Source organism: Thalia democratica, chromosome 5, assembly GCF_965202585.1.
Source record: "Thalia democratica chromosome 5, ktThaDemo2.hap1.1, whole genome shotgun sequence".
Lineage (NCBI taxonomy): Eukaryota > Metazoa > Chordata > Thaliacea > Salpida > Salpidae > Thalia > Thalia democratica.
In genome coordinates this window covers 50,378,239-50,403,957 of record NC_139169.1, presented here as the reverse complement: position 1 = coordinate 50,403,957, position 25,719 = coordinate 50,378,239, and the positions used below count along the sequence as shown (strand labels likewise).

Below are 25,719 nucleotides of genomic sequence, written 5' to 3'. Positions count from 1 at the left end.
AACACTTAAAATAAAAGAACAATTAGTAAACAAATTTTTTTAAGCATATGGTTTGAAAACTGCATTTGTAATGTATCTATGGATCAATACTTAAAATTTGTTTAACACTTTGAAGCCGCCTTTACTTTCTTACATCCAACGCAAACTATTTTAAGATTGTTTTAGTGATCTACTGGATCTGGCAGATCATCAGCTAAAGTACTTAAAACAAATAATTTCATAGTTACTAAACAAAAATTTAGTGTTATGTTATAAAATAACTTTTGGTTTCTAACTTATATCGAGAACATTTTAAAGCTAGAAAATAAAAACTTTTTTTTTGCGGTACAACATATTAGTTTTAAACTCTACTCCTTGCAACAATAAACATTTTATGGAAAGGTATTACATGTTGGTTAACTTGAAATCCTAAGATAAATAAAAACAGAGGTAAAAGTACTGTATAAAACAGTTTCACATTAATGTTAAAGTTTCGATACTTTACAATGAAAAAAAATCTATTTGTTTAATGAGTTTGTTGACAGGATATAAAAATTATAATTTTTTACTTTTTTTAAGTTTGTAAATAGATCGAGTACTTAAAAATTAATATTGTATAGATTTGTAAAAATTATAAGTTTTAAAATTTAAAGTTATTTGTTCAAGTCAAGTGGTAGTGTTAAAAATTTCTATTGACTAAAGCGCTAATGACTCGATAGCCAAAAGGTTTTTTCGTGCATCAGGCCTTAGAATTAAATATTTTGAGCGCTTTTTTTTTGTCGTTAAATAATGACTCTAAATTTTTCAGACATGTGATTTTAATTTTAATGGTGTTTTGGTTAAGGCTTCTATTAATTTTACAATTTTTTTGAAAACTTAATTAAGTATTTAAATATTTTTTACAAAAATTATTTATTTATTTATTATTTATTTATTTATTTTGTATTTAAAAGTAAGTTGTTAACAACTTTTTTATATAATTATTCGGAACAAATTTTCGGTAGGTTGTTTATAGTTTTATTGTTGAGAAAAATGAACTTTCAAATTTTTAAACTTCACAATATTTTTAATGTATTTCTCTTAAATATTTTATTGCCCAAGTGGGCTGTATCGAAGTGTTGGTTGATTACTTTTAGAAATAAATTCCTTAAATATATTTAAAGTCACTGTTAAGAATTAAGACAAGTTAAATTATTTTCTTTTTCTTTACATACTTTTAAAGTTTATTCTTGTTTTTATATACTAGTTTGAACTTTTAGTAGGCACATTTAAGAAGTTGTATGAAAATGAAAAAAAAAATTGGTGACCATATCTTAAAAAATATTTTATATCTTAATAAAATAATTAAAGCGGTTGTAAATAAAACTTTGAGTATTATTAACTAAAAAAAAAACGAAAACACAAGTTACTACAAAAATTTGTTTTTTTAAACGTTTCTGAGGCATTATTCAAAAATCTTTTAAAAATTTGCAAAAAAAAAAGGTGTTAAATAGATCTGATCTGAACACAAATAGTTTTGAGTTTTGGCCCTGTAACATTTTTTAAAGAATCTAAACTACGGAGATGATCGAGATTATTATTATCGAGTTTAAAATATTCGAATATAATATGATTAAGTAAAAAAAGTAAACATTTAAATATTTTAAGCCGAAAACGATTGTCTCTCGTCAATTTTAAATTAATTTAGTATTTTTAAAACACCAAAATCTGTTTTAAAAAATAAAATATCTTTCTAAACTAATTAAAAAAAAAACAAAGTTAGAGATTTACAATTTGAAATTTAAATTTTAAAAATAGATGCGCTATAAAAAATAACTTTGGTTTTCTCATCATTTTAAAATAGTGCTTATTGAACACGATAACAATTCGACGCTCATAAATCTGGTCAAAAAAAATAATGATAAAAATACTTCTCAGTTGTTTGTACTGTAATCATGTTAGGCCAACAAAATGACACTAAAACAAGATTAATGATGGATAAATTGATTTAAATAATAGTGTACTGCAGCTTGTAAGATAAAAAAAAGGGACAAAAAAAAAAAAAAAAACTATTGAAGGAAAAATAAATATAAATTTACATAAAATATGTGGTTTTTGAATAGTTTGCTTGCAAAGTAAGACAGCTATAATCTTTATTTTACCAAAACCTGTTTAAATGATTGTCCTATATTCACGATAAAACTTATATGTAAATTTATTTTTGGGAAAAGCTTTTTATTTGCATTTATACGAAAATTCCCCTTTTCTGAAAAGCTATCATAAAATATTTATCATTCTTTATTTATAATGTGCTTAAAATGAGATAATTTTTATTAAATTAGATAATTAAATAACAGTTAACCATAAATTAATAACTTTAAAGCTATTATACATAAATTCATATCTTTAAACTGAAAAAATAATATTCAAGTTCAAAGTTTTAAAAGTGTTTAAAAGACTGCTCAAGCCTCCAACACAATGACCCTGAGTATTTAAATGAAATTATTAATAAGGAGCTGGTTAAAGTTGTTAAATAGCTTTATGCTAATAAACTTTTATTAATTATTCAAAAAAAATTTTTTCTTAGGTTATTTCTTAGGATGATGTTGCACCAATATCAAAGTGAAAATATAATATGTTCAATATCATATTTAAACATAATTTTTGGCTAAAAATTTGTATTTTATAAATATATAAATAAAGTCAAACTTATTTATCATAAACTAACAAAACTTAAATATAAATAGATATTTTATTTGACAATATAAAGCGATTATATCAATTCATTAATTTATACTGATTACAATATAAAAACACTCTCCAGAAAACGTTTATTGTTGCAAGGGGTAGAGTTTGAGACTGATGTTTTTTTTACCATTAAAAAAAAATATCGTAAAGTAAAGTAAAAACAAAACATTTTAGTTTATCATAATAATATTTAATTCTTACTATGTATTTAAAAAAGTTGTTAAAAACAAAGTATCTTTTTAGATTAAACATATTAGGCTTAAAATATTGATTTTGAGCCAAAAAATATTGTTAAAAAACATATCAAATATAATATACTTTCACTTTGATATTGTTTTTACTAAGCTACAAGATGCTTTTTACAGATTTTTAAAATTCAAAATAATTTTTGAGATATAGCCGGTCAAAGTTGGAGGCAACAATAGGAACCTTATGGGAAGCGCAAACTAAAACCACAAAAATAGACTATTTCACAAAAAATCTATCTTCTAAGTTTTTTGAGATAACTACCTCAAATTTTTAGGAAATGTTCCTTGATATATTTCGAAAATTCTGTCGGAAGGAATTTCAAAAAAATTAAAAAATAAAAATTTTATATAAAAAATAAACCAAAAAAACAATTATTTTTTAGTTATTTTGTTATAAAATTTTTATTTAAAATTTTTTTAAATTCTGTTCTGACAGAATTTTCTAAATATTGCAAGGAACGTTTCCTAAAAATTTGAGGTAGTTATCTCAAAAAATGTAGGAGAAGATAGATTTTTAGTGATTTCTAGTTATTTGCTGTTTTAGTTTGCGCCTCCCATAAGGTTCCTATTGTTGCCTATTGTTGCCTCCAACTTTGACTGGCTATATCTCAAAAATTATTTTGAATTTTTAAAATCTGTAAAAAGCATCTTGTAGCTTAGTAAAAACTATATAAAATGAGATAAAAAACCAAAAAAGTGTGTTTACCCCCCCTATGCCCTTAATGAAGTAAAATAATTTTATGTGAAATCTTACTATATGTAAAGTATAAAAGAAACCTTTTATAGTAGGTAAATAAATTTTGGTTTTCTACATTAAAGTTATATAGAATGTTGTAAAAGTCATTTTTGTACTTGAATTCAAAATGTTGGACTTATACGAGCTTGCAAAAAGACTCAATGAAGAAAAACTTTTTGTGAATTCTGAAAAGGTTAGTTGTTCTAAATAGAATTAAACTTGAAATAAGTCTTTTCAGTTTAACAAATTTTTACTTAATTTAATCAAAATATTGTTCTTATCAGATATAACTAATAAATAATTTTAAGCAAATATAAAGAAGAAAGTGTAACTAATATTCTCACTATAATTTTAAGGTAAACATTAGTCGATAATTTTTTGTGTAAAGACATTTTTTTATATTTTGTTGAAAACTATTTAGTTTTACAAAGCTAATCTTTGTAGGAAACCATTAAAAGACTTCATGAACAAGTATTAAAAGGTGCAGAGATTTTGTCTCAATCATTTTGGATAACTTGCAACCAATATAAGAATTTAAATCATTTAATTAGAAATACTTCTTTAGGTTGGTAAAACAAGGTATTTCTTACAATTTTAACTATCAAGTTTGTTAAGTAAAAATTTATATGTTTTTTAAAGATAATTTGTTGATTTAAACTAATGTTTTGAGTATTCAACGTATTAATATTAGTATATTAAATATCCAGTTTTATTTTTTTTTCATGTCTTTGTTTAACAAGTAAGTATCAGAATTTGGTATGTAGCAACAAAAAGTGTACCTATTTTCAATGTAAAAAATATATAAAGTTTTTAGTATAACTGTGTAACAAACTGTTTACATGGTTTCACACAGACTACTCAGCTTAATTTAAAATTTTCAGATTATTTGTAAAGTTCAGGTTGAATTGAATTTGTTTTACTAGATATCAGGCTAATTTTTACAACTTAAAAGCAAACTTTTTTGTTGAAAATTAGGTTTTTCACTTTATATAACTAGTCCTTATGATTTAATTATTGAAGCTTAATTACCATTAATTTTTTCAATTATGACTCCTACTACTTTCTACAACATTATTTCATAAACTCAGGCTGATTCAGACTAGTTTTTGGTAATTCAGGATGATATTTTTGCTTTAGATAGTGGCAGTCTTATGTTTAAAATTCTTCATTTATGGTTGCTAACTAAAAATTAATACTTTGACTAAATACTATTTTAGGAAGGGGTAAAGTTTGCAAACTGTGCAAAGGTGATTCTCCTTGTGTAATTGACAGTTACTAACTTTTATTTTATTTTATAAATTTTGTAAGAAAATAGAAAAGTCAATAGTTTTGTTTAAGTGATATATTTTTACAAGTTTTTGTTAAAGTTTATCTTAAAATAATAAACACTCTAAAATTAAATAAAAAACCCAATGTTTGAAGCCTTTTTTTACTATTTTATAGATAAAGTATACTATTTACAGTTTTATTAAATCATGGGCAAAGCATTATGACATCAAGAGCAAGATGTGCTATTAACCAAAAAAAGGGTGCCCCTGTACCCAGTAGTAAAAACACTATTCATTAGAGATGTTAAAAATTTTGGTTAAGTCCCTAAGGATTGTTAAGGATTTAAATACTAAAAGTAAGATTGGTTCGTTAATAAAATCTTCATGTATGAACTTTAAGTCAGTTTTTATATAATACACAAATTTCTATTTCAACTTTAAAAAATAGTCACTTAAGTTTTAATGCAAATGTAAAAACCACTATTTTTTCTTTGTACTTTTCTGGAAATTAAAAAAATCATTAAAAATCTATTTATCATATAATATTTTGAGTTAAAAGACTTAACTTTTTAGGAATAATTAAAAAAATGTTAAAAACTATTTTGAAAAAAGGATTTAAAAAAATATTTATAACTGAAAATTTAAATAGCAAAATATTATATTTTTAAATTGTTTTTTTGATGTGAACTATTTGAGTACTAGTGATGGGCTAAAGGTAAAAAAATTATGAAAATTAGTTAAAAACTAAGAATGAAATATACTTAAAATTAAAGAATTTATTTGGCATTTTGATTTTCTCCTTCCATAAGAACTATATTGATCTCATTAATTTTTAAATTGCTTCTATTTTTGAAAGTAACTTTGTTGTTTGTCAAACATTAAAAGGTATTTGATAACTAAAATAAAACTCTACAAATTAGAATCAATTTGAAATATGTTAAAGTTGGATCTATCACGGGTTTAATAAATGCTGTAAACAAACGAGTAGCCTTCACGGGATGTAGGAAAAGTTTAGGTTGCACAAAACTCATGCAGGGTAGCAAAAAATTTATTCTTAAGCTTACACTAGATATTCCGGACAAAAAAGGGCATTTTTAGTTTAGAGTGCACAATATTTTTCAGTTTATTGTGCACAGATTATAAAATGCTAACAAACAATTGTTAAGGGCATGGGTGGGTCCTTTTTTTTAAATTTTCAAATAGAATTTTTTTGTTGAGTTTTATATACGCTATCAGATATTTTTGATAGCTTAAAAAACTTTAAAAAGGCTAATAACTAAAAATATATCTTCTCCTTCATATTTAAGCAGTTTTCTGTATAAGTTTTCACAGTTAGTCCATTACTAAAATTCTAAATATTTTAAATGCACATTTTTTTTTTTTTTTAAATAAAAGTTTTAATAAAAAAACCACCTACTTTTTATTTTTATGTTTTTAGTTTTAATTTCTAGGTAATTTTAAAGTTCTTGCATTTGAAGTCCTTTAAGGGCATAGGGTGGGTAAACACCCTTTTTTGGTTTTTGATCTTAAATTATATAGTTTTTACTAAGCTACAAGATGCTTTATACAGATTTAAAAAAATCAAAATAGTTTTTGAGATATAGCCGGTCAAAGTCAAAGCCGACAATAGGATCTTATGGGAGGCGCAAACTAAAACGGCAAAAATAGACTATTTCACTAAAAATCTATCTTCTCCTACGTTTTTTGAGATAACTACCTCAAACTTTCAGGAAATGTTCCTTGATATATTTAGAAAATTCTGTCGGAAGGAATTTTAAAAAAAATAAAAAATAAAAATTTTATATAAAAAATAAAAAAAAAACAGTTTTTTTTTTGTTTTTTTATTAAAATTTTTTTATTTTTTAATTTTTTAAAATTCTGTTCCGACAGAATTTTCTAATTACTGCAAGGAACATATCCTGAAAATTTGAGGTAGTTATCTCAAAAAACGTAGGAGGAGATAGATTTTTAGTGATTTCTAGTTATTTGAAGTTTTAGTTTGCGCCTCCCATAAGGATCCAATTGTTGCCTCTGACTTTGACCGGCTATATCTCAAAAATTATTTTGAATTTTTTAAATCTGTAAAAAGCATCTTGTAGCTTAGTAAAAAATATATAAAATAAGATCAAAAACCAAAAAAGGGTGTTTACCCCCCCCCCCCCCCTATGCCCTTAAATTATAAAATGATTTTTTCCTAAAAATTTGAGGTCTCTAGCTTAAATAATGAAGGAGAAGATAGATTTTAAGTAAATTTTTAAATTTTTCTAAAAATTTGGATATGAAAAAAATGCAGTTCATACTTTTGTATCAAAAAGTTTTTACAAAAAAGTCAGTATCTCAAAAGTTTATTTAAACTTTTATATTCTATAAAAATTTAACTTATAGTTTATACTTTAAGCTTCAATATACAAAGCAATGTTAAAAAAAGTTCTTACCTTCCTATGCCCTTAATTTATCAGTCTATATTAGTATAAGAAAGTACAAATTGTATAATAAGAGTATGATAAGCTGCTTTTAAAAGTGTGTAGAAACTAAATATGAAATAATGGTTTATGGTATTAAGATCTTAAGCGGTTGTTCAATTTAATTAGAATCTCAATCTTTTATATAAACGACTATTAGCACTAAAAATGGCTCGGCGCGGAAAGTTGTTTCAATATTTAATTTTAGTATTCAGCAAACTTTAGCCGTGGTTAGAAAATTTAATTGGATTTGTGTTTTTTTTTATGACTAAACAACAATAACAGAGGGAAATATAAAGATATCTTGTAAAAAAGCAGAGGTATTGGACAACATGAATTTTGTAAACTCTTATGATGAACTTGGTTATGAAAACTCTGCTAGTTATTGTCAGTTTGTAGAGGTAAAAGTTGTTTTATATAATTTTTGTTAAAATTTTTAAAAATAAGATAAAAAACTTTTATATTGTTTCTGTTAAAGTAAACTTTTACAACTATGATTTAAATTACATTTTTGTATTTAAAACTAAATTATTGAACAAAATCTATTTGATGACTATTAGTTTAGAAAAAATACTAAGGCGATTTTGACTGTTTAATACTAGTTTTGTAGTCTATAAAATTAACTTATGCAACACTTCTTACTCAAGCTGATTTGTTTTAGATGTTTTATTAGTTTTTCTGCCGCAAATGTGTTAGCTTTTATTGTAGCTCTATTACTAGTTCTGAATAAATTGTATAAAAATGAGCAAAAAACAGTTTTTTTTATACATTTATAGTAACTTTATACTTAAAGTTTAAATTTAAATTCACTTAGGCTAAGAATGGTTATTTTAACATTTTGAAAAAAAATTAAGCTTGAGTATTACTCAGACTTTTGTAAAACTAAAAAGTTTGTTTTACTTTTGATAACAAAGTTTTTTAAAAAATTAATTTTTGTTGTTTTTGTAGTATTGCTTAAAAAATGTAGGAGATAGATTTTAAATAAATTAGTTGTTTTTCGCTGTTTTAGTTTTCCCTTCCCATGGGGAACCTATTATGCGGCCCGACTTTGACTGGACATATCTCAAAAAATAATTCAATTTTTTTAAAGCGATAAAAAGCTTCTTCAAGCTTAGATAAAATAGGATCAACTTGTAAAACATGGCTCGCTTCCCTATGGCCTTAAGCTCTAATATAAGTTAAATTAAATTATTTTTAAGTCTATCCATCTTTTTCAAAGTATGTATAAACTTGTTTTTGTAGTGGATAAGTTATTTGAGGTACATATCATAATACTTTAATATTAAAACAGGAGTTATCGAAAAACCCAACATTGATAGGTGCCTGTCTTGCCTATGGAGATATTTTAAACTTAGAGAACACACAAGAGGTTGCTAGCATATTTGTGCATAGTTGTTATGGAAACCACATTGTTTCTGAAAACTTTAAACCTTTACTAGAGGTTTGTTGTATTTTACCAAAATCATTTAATCTTTTGTTATTTTTGTACCTAAGTTTTTCAAATATTTTCTTTATAATTATATACACTATTATAGGAAGGTTTTAAACGTATTTATGTATCATTTGTAACATATATGTATAAGTTACTGTTTTTTTAACTCTTATACACAAACGTTTTTAAAACTAAGCAGTTTGTTGGAAACCCTGTCATGATGTCTCTCCAATGTAAGAGGTGATCTGATCTGCAGAGCAGGTGTATCTATAAATGATATTCTTGTCAAAAGCTTCTGACGGATCTGGATCAAAATATTGAAAAAAATAGGATCAGGAGCCGAATCTAAATCTCATTTTAAAAATCATGATACGTCCTGATCCTGGTTTTGTTTATAAATTTGGAACCGACTGGAGCCCATAATTATCTTAAATTTTCCTGTTATATTTAGTGTTAGTTTCAAAACTATTCGAAAATAGGCCTAAAGACCTATTTTTTTGCTCTTTATCATATCTTCTAAAATATCTAGTGTAAGTTTCAGTTTTCTTGTAATATCTGGTGTAACTTTCAAAGATTTTCCCGTAACATCTACTTCTAGGTATCTTTCAAAACTACCCAAAAATACGCCTAAGATCTATTTTTTGCTTTTTTTATGAACTCCAGAATATCTAGTTTAAATTTCATGTTTGTGGTATTTCAAGTGACAAAAAAAATTTTCAAATTAGAAATATGACACATAATGAACAATATTGTTGTTGTATAAAGTAACTTGTATGTTTTTTACAATTAGTATCATTAGTATTAGTATTATATTACGATTTATTTAAGTAATATTTATTTACTGATAAACTGAAGATAAACTCCCAGTTTTTAAATACTTAATTGACAATGAAAGTCTGAAACGGTAATAAATATTAAACACACATATATAATATGAACACTGATATACAATAAAATGAGCTATAGTTCAACTATGCTACAGAATAAGTATATTAATAGCTTTTTTCCGGTGCATAATTTATTTAAAAAATAAAACAAAACACATTTCATTTTTTCTTAAATTTATTTGAGTACTTTCGTAGTAAGTCTTGTCAAAAATTGCTAGTACTGCAAAGTTCCATGGTATAAGCATTTAGTTAATTTTTAAATTCGATTGTTACGTCATTTTATATTTAAAAACTATAAACTATAGTATAATTTTATTTCAATTCAGTTTAACTTAGTGAGATACAATTTATTTAAAATAACTATAAAGAATTACTATTTTACTGATAAACAATTCATCAATAGCAATTCACTTGTTTTGATCGATAAATATTTTGCAAACATGATGGAAGTTAATTCGTCTCAGAAATATAATGAGTATAAAAAACTATGTCAGTTTAAGTTACTGCAGTTGAGAATTTAAGGTTTCATTCTAAGAAAATCATAAAAAGTGCTTTCTTGCATTTTATTAACCAAAATTTTTTTAATGTATGTAGTGTAGTAATACTAAAATTGCAAGTATGTGCAAGCTTAGTTAATTTATTTTAGTAGTTTGTCGCAATTGAATTTTCAGGTTATATAATTTTGAAAAACTTAAACGCTAACAGTTGAAATAGTGAACAATCAAAAAAAAAGGAAATGTTGTACACTATTTCTTTTAATTTGTTCTAATTTGGAAATCTAATTGTTTTTGTTTTACACTTTTAGCTTAATATTAGTCTATTTAATTACAAATTGACAAAATTTAAACTTAAATATGTTAATATACAAATAAAAAATGGTCTAACACTATAACAAAAAGTCAAGTCCAGGGGAATCTAGTGATTTTCTATAAAGTTTTAGAACTTAATATGATATTGCATTTTTGTACAACTGTGTTTATTTTTGTGTAACTACAATAAGAAAATATAAAAATAAACAGTTAAAACGAAATTTGTTTTTGTTGAAGGAAATCTAAATAAAAGTAATTTTTGAAATTTCCTTATAACCAGTTTCATATTTTTAGTGCAGTTATTCAATTCTTTTGGAAGTCAGTTCAGATGTTAAAAAAGTATGATAATAAACTAATTAAAATAAATTGAATAATGTAATAAGGCATAAGTTTTTGAGATCGAAACAAGCAATGTCCATCTGAAAAAAATAACTGTTGAAAGATTAATGCATTTTGTTAACTCAAATTATTTTTTACTTTTTACAGCTTTTAGAAACTTTGATGCTGTTGCAACTAGGGCAAAGTGATCAGCCAAGAAGACTTCTACAAAAAGCAAAATGCTCATTTAGTGTGGTGTACAAGTCAGTAGCTTTATATTTATGTAACTCGTAACATTATTTTGCCTTAAATTTCAAGATAAGACTTTGTGAAGAAAAATGTGAGGAAAATATTTAACTCCTTTCATAAAAAATAAATTTTTAGGAATATTTTTAAAGCGTAGATAGTTTATCGTTAAAAATTCTAAAATAAAAATAATATTAATAAAAACAGTTTGTTCGTGGATAGCCTGATGCCAGCTAAAATGTTTCTGATGATGGCTTTATTTGAACCAATTATGCAAGTTTGTATTTGTTTATATATGTACTGCTAAACAGGAGTATTTTATAACTTATAGCGTTTTTAAAGTGAAATTGTGTTATCAGAAGTATAAACGGTTTGTTACTGAAAATTGTTTATTTAGTTATATGTTATACCATTTTGTTTTTATATAGCTTTTTTCTAAGTTATTACCTGATGAAAACCAACAACTGTTTAACATAAAAAAAAATACCCAGAGTAATTACTAATAAGCATTTTTTTTTATAAAGTATAATATTGTTATAGTTTTTTATCAAACAATTAAAGTTTCAATTAGTAGTGATTAAAAATAATAGTGAAATCAATTCATAAAGCATATTTAATTAAAAATGTTTCGCTTAATGAGTTACTCAATATAAATAAGTCTTAATAAAGTATGAAATAAAATAGTGTTTTTAAAGTACTCGGTTTTATGATTATTTTTACACTAGCTAATTTTAGAAAAGTGATTTATTATATAGTTTAAAGCCAATGTTTTCAAGGTGTACACCTGTACACAGTAGTGTGCATATAAATTATTTTACTGCTCACAGCAAATTAAGTAAAAGGAAAAAAAAAGTTGGGTATATTTTGTCTTTAGAGCTAAACATAACATAAATTAAGAGTTCTCAACATTTTCTACATTAAAGATCCTAAAATTAAATAAAGTTAAGTGTTGTAATAGTAAATATTTTGTATTCTAGTGTCCAAAAAGAATTTTCCAGTAATTTACTATTTAAAGCTTTTGACAATGTTGAGAACCTTTGGTTTGAAGCATGTATTTACGTTTATAACAGAGTTAATATTTGGTTTTTAGTTTAAAAGTAATGATTTAATCTCTTTAATAAACCAAAAAGTATTTAGAACTTTTATAATTTTTTGTTCAGAATATGTATTTATAAATTAAATATTTTGAATTTTCCTAATACCCAGTTTCATATTTTTTAGTACAGTTATTCTTTTGGATGTCAGTTCAGATGTTAAAAAAGTATAATTTAGTTTGAATAAAAACGGATTAAATTTAAGAAATAGTTTTCAAAACAATCAGCAGTGTAATATATTTTTTCATGGAAAAATAAACTTTTAGAATGTTCAAGTATGAAATGTTTTTATTAAGTACAACAAAAAGGTTATGCATTAAAAAAATTAATAAAAAAAAAAATGCTTTTCTGATTGTTAACAGTGCAATATTTTAATGGAAGTTCAAAAATTTAATTTACAATAATTTTTTATGAAACAAACTTTACAACTAGTCAAGTTTAAAAATTTTACACTTGAACTTGATTAGTCTACTAGGAAAGAAAACTTATAACTTTATTTAGTTTTAAACTTAAATAAAAATAGTATTTATTTAAAACTTAATATAAAGAAGGGCTTTATTACGCTTTTTAGTCAACAAACTGTTATGTCGTAGCTTTTCCTTAATTCTTTAAAAAACAATCTGTAATTTCATATTTTAGTAAAATGTTTTTCAAACATTATTAGGAGTAAAAACAAACTATAAAACTTAAAAATTCATTACTTACATTTAAAAAACCAACTAATACAAGAATAATACATATTACAGTTTCTTTCAGTCTAACGCTTTAGCAAAAAACTTACACTTTTTTGCTGTGAAAACAAAGGTTGCTTTTATAAACTCAATTAGATTTTATTTTCCGTTGTTGTATATTACTTAAATGATGGTTTCTATTGTATACTTTTGTTAAAACCTCTGATTGTAGTTTGACTTCTTATCTACAGCGTACTTACATACTTGAACTGGTTTACCATTTTGACCTGTCACTTTTGCGGCTTCTGGCGAGTGCTTAATACCTACCTCTGAAAATATCAAACTGAAATTTTTCTCAGTCTGCAAGTGATCTTAAAAATTTGGTTTTATTTTAATGGTAGATGTATTACGAACAAAAACATTGCTTTTCTGATCATCACGATGAACAAAATCGCAATCCCTGCTAATATTAAACCACGCATATATATTGATGATATGACAAGCATTGTACTTTGTTTGACGATTGTTTTTATGACTGTCTTTTAGACATGTTTTTGTTATATTCATACTATTGACAGCTTTGTTATGATGTTTACTACCATACACATTGTACGATCCTTTTATTAAACATAATCTCTATCTTGGTTCTGTTGTCAATAATCGTAATCATGATTGCAGTCGTTATTTCTTTGATAAAAATTTTGTTGATGATTAGGCCAACCTCGCCTATGATAACTTCAGGGTTGCCACAAGGTTAGGAAAAGTCAGGAAATTTTACAAAGTTAAAAAAAAAGTCAGATTTTGATAGTTTAAATTTACAAAAATCCTTAAAATCCAAAGCCTTCAAATGGTAAGAAATTAATTAAAAATTCCTTAAAGTGATGAAAAATTTCCAAAATTTTCCTTGAAATTTACAAAACTATTCAATTTCCAATGCTTTCATCAGGTATAAATTAGTAAAATATCCTCTATAAAACTGCAAAGTTTTTCTGTTAACATATTAAACAAGTACCCTTTTTGAACAAGCAATTTTTGTAAGCTTTTTAGTATCGATGATCTGTAGCAAGGACACTTCCATAGTGAAACTGTGATATATACACAAAAGTTTATTTAGCATAATTTTAGAATCAAAGTGTTTTTTGTTAAAGTATATAAATGAGTTCTTTATAATTAAGAAGTTAGTTTAGTATTTTATGTAACAAGCTGATGTCTATACTTAACCTCTAAATATTTTTTTCAAAGTTGTTTATTTTTTTTTAAAGTAAGATATAAGAGAGGTATATGCCATGATTAATATTAAATTAATATAATTAATAAATAAAAACAAATTGTACAGTAATCTTCCTTTATTGTACCAACATATGTTTCTGTGTGTTAACGAATCAACACACTTCAACTGGGTTCTGTAAAAAAATAATTACTGTAATGAAAGAATAGAAGCATAGAATGAAGTGGGTGTATACATGTTTTTCATTAAAATGAAATAATTTCCACAGATAATAGTTATAATAGGTGAAATACTTAATATTTAATACGACTGTTATAAAACTATGTAATATTTGTAATTATTAAGTCTAAAACAAGTAAAGTAAACTAAAATACACAACAAAACAACAAATCATAATATAAACAAAGCACTCACGTTAATGGGATTACTAACTGTACAATTTGTTTTAGTTTATATTCCAGTGAAGTTATTTCTCTAGGATCTTTTGTTAGCAAACGATTAAACCTATATTTTGAACTGTTATAATTAATAAATTAATAGTGCTAATAAAAAAACGGAGAAGATAAATTTTAGTACATATATTTAAGAAAAAAAACAGCGTTTGATTAAGTTCTTTATTGTTTTAAGGTTTTAATTGTAAAAGTTTGTTATTATTTTAAGGTTTTAATTGTGATATATACACAAAAATTTATCTAGCATAATTTTAGAATCAAAGTGTTCTTTGTTTACGTAAATAAATGGGTTCTTTATAATTAAGCAGTTAGTTTATTATTTTATGTAACAAACTGATGTGTATACTTTACCTCTTTATAATTTTTTCAAAACTGTTTAATCTTAAAAGGTAAGTTATTAGAGAGGTTATGCCAAGATTAAGTTTACTTATTATTTGTATTTTTTTTAGAATAACTTAAGTTTTTAAAATAAATAAGAATATATTTATTTTTTACAAACTTTATACTAAATGATAAGAGGAAATATTTTATACAACAGATATTTAGTTTACTTTTTTATGTGTTTTTTTACAGTTACTTAAGTGTATTCATTTTTAATTGATTTTTAGTTTAAGGATTTTATATTAAATAGTTTAGGTAGTATTTTATTAAACTAAGTGAACAATTTATATAAGTAAAACATGTTTTAACTGAATATTTTTTATTATTAGATGTTTTTACCTTCTAGGTTGTTTTACAACTTTTATACTAAGTCTGACTAAAATTTACTTCTAAAAGTTCTAAAAGATTAAGTTCTTTATTGTTTTAAGTTTTAATTGTAAAAGTTCGTTATTGTTTTTAGGTTTTAGTTGTGAAAGTTTGTTATTATTTTTAGGTTTTAGTTGTTAAAGTTCGTTATTAATTTTAGGTTTTAATTGTAAAAGTTCCTTATATGTCGTTTCGTTTATCTAGATACGTTTATGCTAGGAATTTCTAAAAAAATGTGTTCTTTATTGTTTTAAGGTTTAAAAATGTGTTCTTTATTGTTTTAAGTTTTCAACTTTTAAAGTTCGTTATTGTTTTAAGATTTTAGTTGTGAAAGTTTGTTATTAATTTAAGGTTTTAATTGTGAAAGTTCCTTATATGTCGTTTTGTTTATTTAGATACATTCATGTTAGGAAATGCTAAAAAATTGTGTCTTTTTTTCAGACAAGCTGTGTTTATAAGGTAATAAAACTAGTATTTTGCTGATAGAGCTGTTTATTGCAAATACATCAATCATACATAGATGGTTCAAGTGATGTGATGGAAGTTTGATGGTTGAATTCAGCAAAAAAAAAACTGGTGTTTTAAACTGTATTTAAAATAAATTGAAAGCTTTATATAGTTCCAAGTGTTATATTATGTATTTTAGAATAAGTTTAAATTAAGAGTTTGGTTTAGAAAAGTCAGTAAAATTGTTAGTAAAAAGTCAGGAAAAGTCAGGAAATTTTTTTGGGCTTGATCTGTGGCAACCATGCTATTAACTCATTGTCCCTATTTGTACAAAAATTTCTAAGTAACTGTAAATTCTTTCATCTCATTCTATCATTTTATAATAGTCTGACAACTTTTTGACGGGCTGAATTCGAATTAAATACCTATAATTTTCTATATTACAAAAAACACCATCATCATATAAATTCCTTCTTAAAAAAATTTGTTATGTCACGAGGGTTTCTTACGAAGTCTAATCTTTTAAAAGTTTATACTTAGTCTTTTTGCTTTAAATGTGTCGTTAAAATTTTCGATTCTATTTAAATAACTAAATTAATGTTATTGACTTGAATATCTTATTGTAATTATTCAAAGTTAATTATTGTTTTTAAATGTTTTAAAATTTTGGCTTAGTTTAACAAATAAAGTAAGATAAAAGTTCTAGTTATAGTAAGTAAAAGTTGTGTTAGTTGCGATAAAAAAAGACGTTGAAATACTTTGAAACTGAAATAAACTAGTTTAGTTTTTTTAACTCTCCATCATGATTTTAGCTCATGACTAACAAGTCTTTCTCCACACCAACCTATTCACAGTAATTGTGAGCATCCAATTTTTTTTCTTTCACTTTCAATCCGGGTCCGAATCCGAATATTTTAATAATTGGAATCCTAAAGATTTAAGCTGCTTGTAATTTAAATATAATACAAGTTTATAAATAATAAATAATATTTATTTTATAACTTATTTATTAAATTAAGTTTGAACAATATTTTCAACGTGTTGATAAATACATTTTTATTCAAGAATAATTTATATCAAAAGCGAACAAAACAACGAATGTTTTGCTATTAAAAACCAAGCTACATACACAAGAACTTAGTTTCAATTTTTTGATATCCATGCTATCAACATTAACAATTAACTTGTATTTTTGATATGCAAAATAAATAAATCATTGACTTGAATAAATGCTTGAAGCAGGAAGCAAATCACAAACAAAGTTAAAACGTTTTACGTTTAACTTAAGAGTTAGTTTTTATTGTGACCATAAACGAAATAGAACATAAACTTTTGCAAGTGTTCATATTTATAAAACTAAGTGCAATTGAAAATAACATGGAGCCTTAATAAATTGAAATATATTACCAACTAAAGTAAAAGCCTAAGAAAGAATAGGAATTACAATTGTAATAAAAATAGTTTAAATTCCACTTAAGACTACACTTTTATCATTACAAAAAAGTAATAAAAAATTAACATTAGCAACTGTTTAAAAAAACAAACTAAAATTTCAAAAAATGTCTTTTTTATACTACAAAAGACTAATCTTGTTTTTTCAAGTTGTGGTGGAGAAATAAAGTTTTTCGCCGGTATTTGGAAGCAATCAATTATGCTTTTCTTCGTACAAATTACCATCATCAGAAAATAATCTTTTCCAGAATACACAGAAGATGATAGTGTAGCAAGATATTTTCTTGAAAAGCTGGCAAGATGTTGGTATTTTGTCTTGTTCAAGTTCTACCATCTAAGACTTTATCCTCTTCGGTTTCTGCATTCAAATTCTTTCTAGCAAAAAAAAAAACACTTTATTTCTGCTTCAATTTCTTCATGAATAGAATCCTGTAGCTCGTCCTCCTGTGTAGCTGTGTTTTATTCTGTTTTAAACAAAGAATAGTAAGTTTAAAACTTCTTCCGATCAAAATTAACAGAGAGTTTTGGTTTCTCTGGTGGCACTATAAAAGAATCACCTTTTTGATCAGCCTCGAAAGAGATATACTTTTTAACAATAAACTTTAGCTGCTCTTTAACATTATTTTTGGGGTAAGAAAGGAAAGCAGAAAGTCGATATCGTGGATCAACAGCTGTTGTGACTAGTAGTAATTTGTTTTCATTTATGTTTAAGTTGTTCTTATTGGTATAGAATAGGGGTGGGCAATGTACAGCCCGTGGGCCGAATCCGGCCCGCAGATGAAAATGACCGGCCCGCGATTGATGTGTCTGGCCTTCAAAGTTTAATATTAAATTTTTTTTATAAAACTTTGTATCATATTTTTACAACACAAAACTGTAAACTTTTGACATAAAAACATGTTTAAAAATATTTTTTCAAATTAATGTCAACTGATAAAAAACCAATTTGTCCTAATATTTTGTGTTATTACATATTATAAAATTAATTAATAGAACTAAATTGGAATTTATTTTTGTCAAATTACCCTAAGCAAATTGTTTGTTTAAATCTGATATTTTACATACCAACATTTGTCAATTACCATGTCAATTCTATTGTTGACATTACATAAACATCTGACATGTCTCAATCTTCATCTTAAGTTGTCACGTTTGAGAAATTTTTGTTAATTAGATGAATTCAGAAAAGTTATTTCTAAAATTAGATTCCGGCCAAATCTGAAAATTTTATTTAAGTTAAAATCCAACCGGATCCGGATTTAAAAAGGCATTATCTGGATATTGGATCTGGTAAATCACTAATTCGCCTGCCAATGACAAAAATTTTCCTGATTCGGCCCGTTTAAAAATGTTGCCCACCCCTAGTATAGAACCTTCTTTCGCAAGCCTCTCCTATACTTATGGCTATATTTTTACAAACATTTGATAGTTCAAATCTTATTTTGAAAGTTAGGATTCTGCCGGTTCCGAATCTCATTTTGAAAATAGGATTCGGCCGAATCCTAGTCCGAATCTTGGATTCGGTAGACCACTAAAAAATACTGGAACTTTATTTTTGTGTATACCGTAAAAGTTTATTGCACTCAAAAAAATTTATATTCACTAAAATGTGAAGACCACTGCGCTACAGTATTGCTTTACGTGAATGACATTTGGGACAAATTTTAAACATAACGTTTAGAAACATGATATAAGTTAAACTTCATACATAAGCTCTTCAGTATTAGATTTAGCTTTTAGCTTCTAACAGTTTTTAAAACTTATTAAACAAAATTTTATTAAAGGTTATTACGAGTGATGATTTGTGTTTAGAATCAGACCAAAATAAACTTCTTGCGATGTTAAGTGATACGGAAATTGAAAAGAAATTTGGCAGAAAAAATAATCAAAATTTTAAGGTAAGTTAAAAGTTTTATATAAATAAAGTAAAATAATTTTTTTTGTCTTTCTGAAAATTATGAAGTAATAAACTGTATTAAACATATATATTTGTAATCTTTTACTACCTTTGATGCAGTTAGTAAGTAGTAATTTATATTTAAAACTATAATTTAAAATTTTGTTCTTATCTTCTTCGAAAATTACACTTAAATTTGCAAGTGTTAATTATTTTTACGAATATTAAAACATAATAATTAGTAGTACAAAACGTATATAAAAGAAGCTTAACTTCTGTAAATCTAGTTATAATTCGTAATACTTTCATCAATAGATGCATGTCAATGAAAATATCACCACAAGAAAAAATACATTAATTACAATCACTAAAACAATCACTAAAACAGATCAATGATTGTAGAAAAATTTAATATATAAAAGCACAAAATTAGCATAAATACTAACTATTATTTCTAAAAACAGAAGCAGTACAATCACATACATTTAAATACTTTTGTGTACTTGATTAAAGACATAAATTACATCTTCATATTTTACAATTCAAAAGAGTACACTAATTAAAATAAGCAAGACAGTTTAAACACATTTTATTGTTTGTCTAAATTGTAAGTTCTCATAAGTCCTAAACCCTTATATTAAAAAGCTTCGCAAAAACTAACATTTAAAATTCCTTATCCGTTTATTTTTCATGTGATATTTTATTTTCATTTCGTTTTTTGTTGTTTATATAAAGGGTCTTCGCATTGTGCACTTTTATACACTAATGTGCGTAGAAAACGTTTTACTGTGCACAGAAAACTTTTTCTGGTGAAAAAAAATAATTTACTTGTCTATAGTTTTTTCTATTACAAAAAGCTAATTATAACATATATTGACAGTTGTTTACACAGTATTTATGCGTTGAGACACTAATAGTAATAACAATTAATATTGTTTTTTATTATTGATTATTTTTATAAAATAGTTCTAGTGTACACAAAATTTATTCTCAAGTATTTTAAATGCGTACAGGTTTAGAAAAGTTTAAACACCACAGGTTTATACTTACAATAAATAGTACATTAGAAAAGTAAAATTATTTTTTACATTCAACTACAATTTCTTCCTTAAAATATGTTGGCTCAGAGAACGACATTTTAATTTTAAAATACTAGTCACAGTAAAAACTCTTTTTTAGTTATTACCCTTTCTTATCACTATTCTTTCTTGAATTTAAACAAATTATTATTCATAAACAGGATCATGTGACTAAGCAGATTCAAAAAAATGAAAAATACTTAGTTGAAGTTTGTAAAAAGTTTGTTGATAACTTGTTAAAAAGTTTTTCTTCATTTCCAAAGAGTTTGAGCTGGGTGATTGCTCGTGCTTACCATATTGTTAAAGATGCTGGTATGTTTGTTTAAATTTAGATTATATCTTTGACACCATTAATATTTCTAATGTAACGTTTTAATAATTTAAATTAAAAAATAAGGTAAACTATATGAGAGAAATACAATTGTGTTACAAAAGCTTTATTCCGTTATGTAAAAGTCCGTGTTTTAAAATGGTGAATTTGAAAATTGGGAAATAAAGTATTTGCAGTGTACTATTGAATTTAACTTTTAATTTATACATCAAATATTTTCTTTACTGATTTGGAATTATAGAGGTTTTTAATGTTGTATACATTTCAGATTCTTTAACCAAGCCTGTGAGCGTCAATTTTGTTTTTGTTTTGAATACCTTTGTTTACTTATAAAGAACTTAAATATAGACTTAATTACAATTGTTATTTATTACAGTAGTCTTTCTAGGAATTGTTATGTTTAAAGCGCAAATTTGTATTTAAAAAATTTAAAATAATACTCTATAACTAGCTAAATATTAAACAAAAAAGTTAGCCATCTAGGGTGATTAAGCTACCAAGGGTTATTTGGCCATTAAAGTTAAGTTTTTCATCAAGGGTAACTTGGCCTTCAAGGATAAGTTAGCCCTGTAAATTTATTATAAAACATGTTTTTTGATAACATAATTATCTAAAATTTATTTTAAAAGTTAATTATTAACAAAACAATGTTTCACTCCTATATTAGGATATATGAGTGAAACATTGTTTTGTTGTTAATAAACTGTAAAAATAAATAATAGATGGAAATCTCCTTAAAGCTAATTAAGTCGAGAACTTTGAATTGTTTGATTTAAAACAAATTACAATGTTATAAATTAAATATAAAAAAATAATGTAGTATCAAATGATAATTGCATTTTTTAAATTCTAAAACTTAAATATTAGGGCATACTAAGGGCATATGAGGAGTTAAACATTTTTACAAAAATTAGTTGATATGAATTTTTCAATTAGTTTAGTTTAAATTTTCAGGAAATGTACTTTTAAATAATACTAAAAAAATTGTAGAAAGCGGATTAAAAAAAAACATGAAAATATTTTATGACCAAAAAAAACATTTTTTTTCTTAATTTTTTGTTAAAAAAAGTTATAATAATGTAACTTGTTTTAAATCAAACAATTTAAAGTTCTCGACTTAAATGTCTTTAAGGAGATTTATATCCAATATTTATTTTAACAGTTTATTACAAACAAAACAATGTTTCACTCCTATACTTGCATATAGGAGATCCTCAGTTGTTGTAAATAGGTCTTATTCAAATAGAATTTGAATAAGACCTATTTACAACAACTGAGGATCTCCTATATGCAAGTATAGGAGTGAAACATTGTTTTGTTTGTAATAAACTGTTAAAATAAATATTAGATAAAAAAAGTTATACAAAATTTCAAAGCTCTGCTTCCTACAAGTTTTTTAAAATTTACTAAATATTGCTCTGAGAAAGTTTTGAAACAGTTGCTCAAAAACTGAGGGAGGAAACAGATTTTTAGAGTTATTTGCTTGTTTAGTTTGCGCCTCCTATAAAGAACCTATTATACTAGGGGTGGGCAACGTTTTTTAATCAACGGGCCGGATCCGGAAATATTTAGTCTTTTGCGGGCCGGAGCATTTTGAATTAGTTATTTACCGAATCCAGTGTCCGGATCCAGTCGAATAATGACTTTTTAGATCCTAATCTGACTGCATACTAATTTTAAGTCGAGATCCGGATCCGGTCGGATTCTAATTAAAATATAAGTTTCGGATTCGGCCGGAATCTAGTTATATTGATACAGTGGATTCACATTTTTTGAATCCTTAAAATTCACAAATTTTTTTTTCAAGTCTGACAACTTAAGATATATATTGAGACATGTCAGGTGTTAAAACAATGTCTTTAAGTATAATTGACATTAATTGACAAAGGTACTTATGTCAAATATCGTACTTAAAAAAGTTCCAACTAAGTTAGAAAAACACAAAACAACATTAGGACAAAATGGTATATTTATTACTACACATTAAGTTACAAAATCATTTTTTAGCATGTTTTTAAAGTCAAACTCTTACAGTTTTGATTTGTAAAAATATGATGCAAAGTTTTATTAAAACTTTGTTATATTAACCCTTAGTGGGCCTGTCACTCTGCTTGCGGGCCAGTCATTTTCATTTGCGGGCCGGATCCCATTAATGTTTTTAAAACGGTCGGGGGCCGGTCATTTTCACTCTGCGGGCATGATCCGGCCCGCCAGCCGTACGTTGCCCACCCCTATATTATACTGTTTAAATAATATCGCTTATATCTCAGAATTTACTTTGAATTTTAACAAGCGGTAAAAAGTAACAAGTAGTAACCATGTTAAAATAAGATTAAGAAAAAAGTGTTTACCCCCTATACCCTTGAAAGCTAATATAACTTCCTAATTAATAGCTTTAATATAGATATTCAAACAGTCATTAACTAAACTTAAATTTTGAACTTACAGAATATATTACAAAGTGTTTATAAATTTTGGACCTTTGAAAAATTTAGTTTAATAGCTAGCCATATATAATAGCTTCAATAAAAATAATGTTTTTAATTTTTATTTATTATATGTTTTAGGGATTTTATAAATCTTAATAACATTTTTGGCTTTTAACATATTGAAATCAGTCAGTTTGGAAGAAAGGGTGATCATCTTTAAAGAAAGTTTCACGTAGATACTTCTTGATTTTTTGAAACAAAACTAGTTTACAACAAACCTAAAAATTATAGAATATTGAAAAAAGCTTGTGTGAAATTTTCTTCTAACCATCAGGGTATTTTGTTTAAATTCTCACATGTGAAACAATTTTCAGCTAAAAAATCAAAGGTCGCATTTTTTATCTCCCATATAGTTTACATTGGGCCTGTTTTTATAAGGGTCCGGAGTGGTAAGCTAACTCAACCAAAATATTTTGTGACCTTTAAACAATTTTGACTTTCTAGGGGCTACCAATTTTTTTTTTAACAAACCCCCCTACCTAAAAGTTTAAATTTAATTTGTGTGCGTTTTGTCTTATGTTTATGTTATTCAATGTTTTATAAAATAATTTTCATTTCAGGGTGGCTAAAAAACCAGTAACCCTGGAAAAACATTGAATTTTTTACCCTTAAATAGTTTTATTTTTACAGGTTTAGTGAGTGATAATGAAGCAAAAGCGTTATGTTTTGATTTTTTATTGCAAAATTTTGTTTGTCCTGCGATACTTGACCCGGAAAGGTATGGAATTACTGGTACTATACCCGTTAATAAACTAAGTAGCAACAATCTAATGCAAATAGCTCAGGTACGCATTTCATTTATTATTTTTGATGAAGTTATTGTAAAATTTACAGTTCTGTCTAACAAGGTTACTTGTTGTAAAAAAAAATTTTTTTGTTTATTTGAGACAACTGAGAAAAAAAAATATAAAACTAAGTTTAGTTTAACTAAGACATTTGTTTACTTTTTATTAAAAAAATAGTTTGCTAAAATTTTCAATGGAGTATTAGGCTGTAAAAAATAGCTTAAAACTAAGTAAAACTTTATTAATAAACTAACACAGTTAAGCTTTGTAAGTTTCAAAGTATTATATACTTTAAAAAATCGTCGTTGTCATATTCTAACAAACTTTACGTTCAGATTTTTATTATAGACCATTTATTATAGACCTAACAAGTAACATTCTAAAAATTCTACATTTCATATACTTAAAAAGAAGGAGAATGTACTTTTTTAAATTATACAATTAACTTTAAACAAATAAAAAGTGTGTAAAAAATTTCAATGACAAAAAGTATTATTAAAAAGGCATTTAAGAATAGAGTTTGTTTACTTTAAAATGCTTTTGTTAAGTCTTTTTACTACAAGCATCATCAAACTACAGTGTATATTTCTTCAAACATCCGTATTTGATTTGAGTGTAATTTTTCATAATAAATGGTAAACAGAAATTTTTCTTTGTTCATTTTCAGTGGTAGATTAACCAATATTTATTTTGGCAATCATCAACAAAGTTGAGGTTTGCGCCATCAACAACAAAAATTGAACTTCACCACACGACAGCAACAGCAGCATCCGAGACAACCTACGACCGGTTTCGGTCTTATTAGGACTCATCAGGCAGCCATAGTCCGTCGTTTTTTTCTTACTTTACTCACAACTGGTCGCTTCAGTAATTTGTACTTCAGCCCGCTTGGTAACATCTCAACAGCGGTTTTGTCGCGATTACGCCTGCCCGATGAGTCCTAATAAGGACGAAACCGGTCGTAGGTTGTCTCGGATGCTGTTGTTGTTGGTCGTGTGGTGAAGTTCATTATTTTGCAGTGGTATATTAAAATCGTTTAACATTTAGTACACTTCCTACTAGTACATATAAACTCTCGTAAAATGAAACTGTTTAGAAAATTTTATTTAAATATCTATTTGTATGAACTGAAAAGTGTGCAGCTTTTGTGTTTATATTCTAAAATTTGTAACTTTGTTAAATAGATTTTATCAATTTCTCTTCAGTTTTGTAAACATTTAGCGCTTAATTGATTACATAGAAAAACTAAATATAAAATACTTATATTTAAACATTATATAGAAACTACAAATAGTAGCACACATGAAACTAACTGAATCTAATCAGACCAATTGTAATGTAAACCAGCAGTTGATAAACGTCAAGGTAGTTTATAGTTCTGAAATAAGCTGTTCTGTCTTATTTATTTAAGTAAAAATTTGTTTTTTATCTTTTTTTGCCATGTTTTATTAATGTTTAACTTGTACTCAACAGTAAATGTTAAATGTAAAAATTTTTTCAACGGTAATAAATGATTGAGATAAATTTACAAATAGAGTTGCATTAAAAAACGTTTACGTAAAATATTTTAGCAAACCATTGATGAGTTTATAAATTTGGTGGTGTCTTCGTGCCCAAATGAGTACGAAAATCGGGCTTTAACAAGTCAGTCTATTAAAAATATATATGGCCATGTTTCGTGTGCTGTATATATAACAACCAACCAGCTTGCTCAACTAGTGCTTTACTTGCAACAAATACAAGTCAGTTTATTTTAAAGTATTGGATACTTTAGTTTCATGTATGTAAAAACTAAGTAAAAAACACAACACTTATTTTTTATTGTTTTGTAGTAAACTGTTTGTTAAAAGTTTTAAATAAAGGGTAAGACGGTAAAATACTACAATTGAATTTATTATTAAGTTAAAAATGTTTAGTTTTACTAAAGTATTAGGT

The 25,719-nt window shown here is 25.3% G+C and overlaps 1 protein-coding gene across 1 annotated transcript in view; it reads left to right on the top strand.

The window, feature by feature from the left end:
• Positions 1-3,746: 3,746 nt before the first annotated feature.
• LOC145835418 (GTPase-activating protein and VPS9 domain-containing protein 1-like) overlaps positions 3,747-25,719 on the top strand; it is an 81,798-nt gene continuing 59,825 nt past the window's right edge. The window contains exons 1-11 of the mRNA XM_082942998.1: positions 3,747-3,883; positions 4,135-4,255; positions 7,706-7,821; positions 8,712-8,861; positions 11,035-11,129; positions 11,320-11,389; positions 18,988-19,101; positions 20,341-20,491; positions 23,630-23,784; positions 25,066-25,149; positions 25,356-25,526. Coding sequence (XP_082799124.1) covers positions 3,818-3,883; positions 4,135-4,255; positions 7,706-7,821; positions 8,712-8,861; positions 11,035-11,129; positions 11,320-11,389; positions 18,988-19,101; positions 20,341-20,491; positions 23,630-23,784; positions 25,066-25,149; positions 25,356-25,526 — 1,293 coding nt within the window. The 5' untranslated portion in view covers positions 3,747-3,817. The remainder of the gene's footprint in view (positions 3,884-4,134; positions 4,256-7,705; positions 7,822-8,711; positions 8,862-11,034; positions 11,130-11,319; positions 11,390-18,987; positions 19,102-20,340; positions 20,492-23,629; positions 23,785-25,065; positions 25,150-25,355; positions 25,527-25,719) is intronic.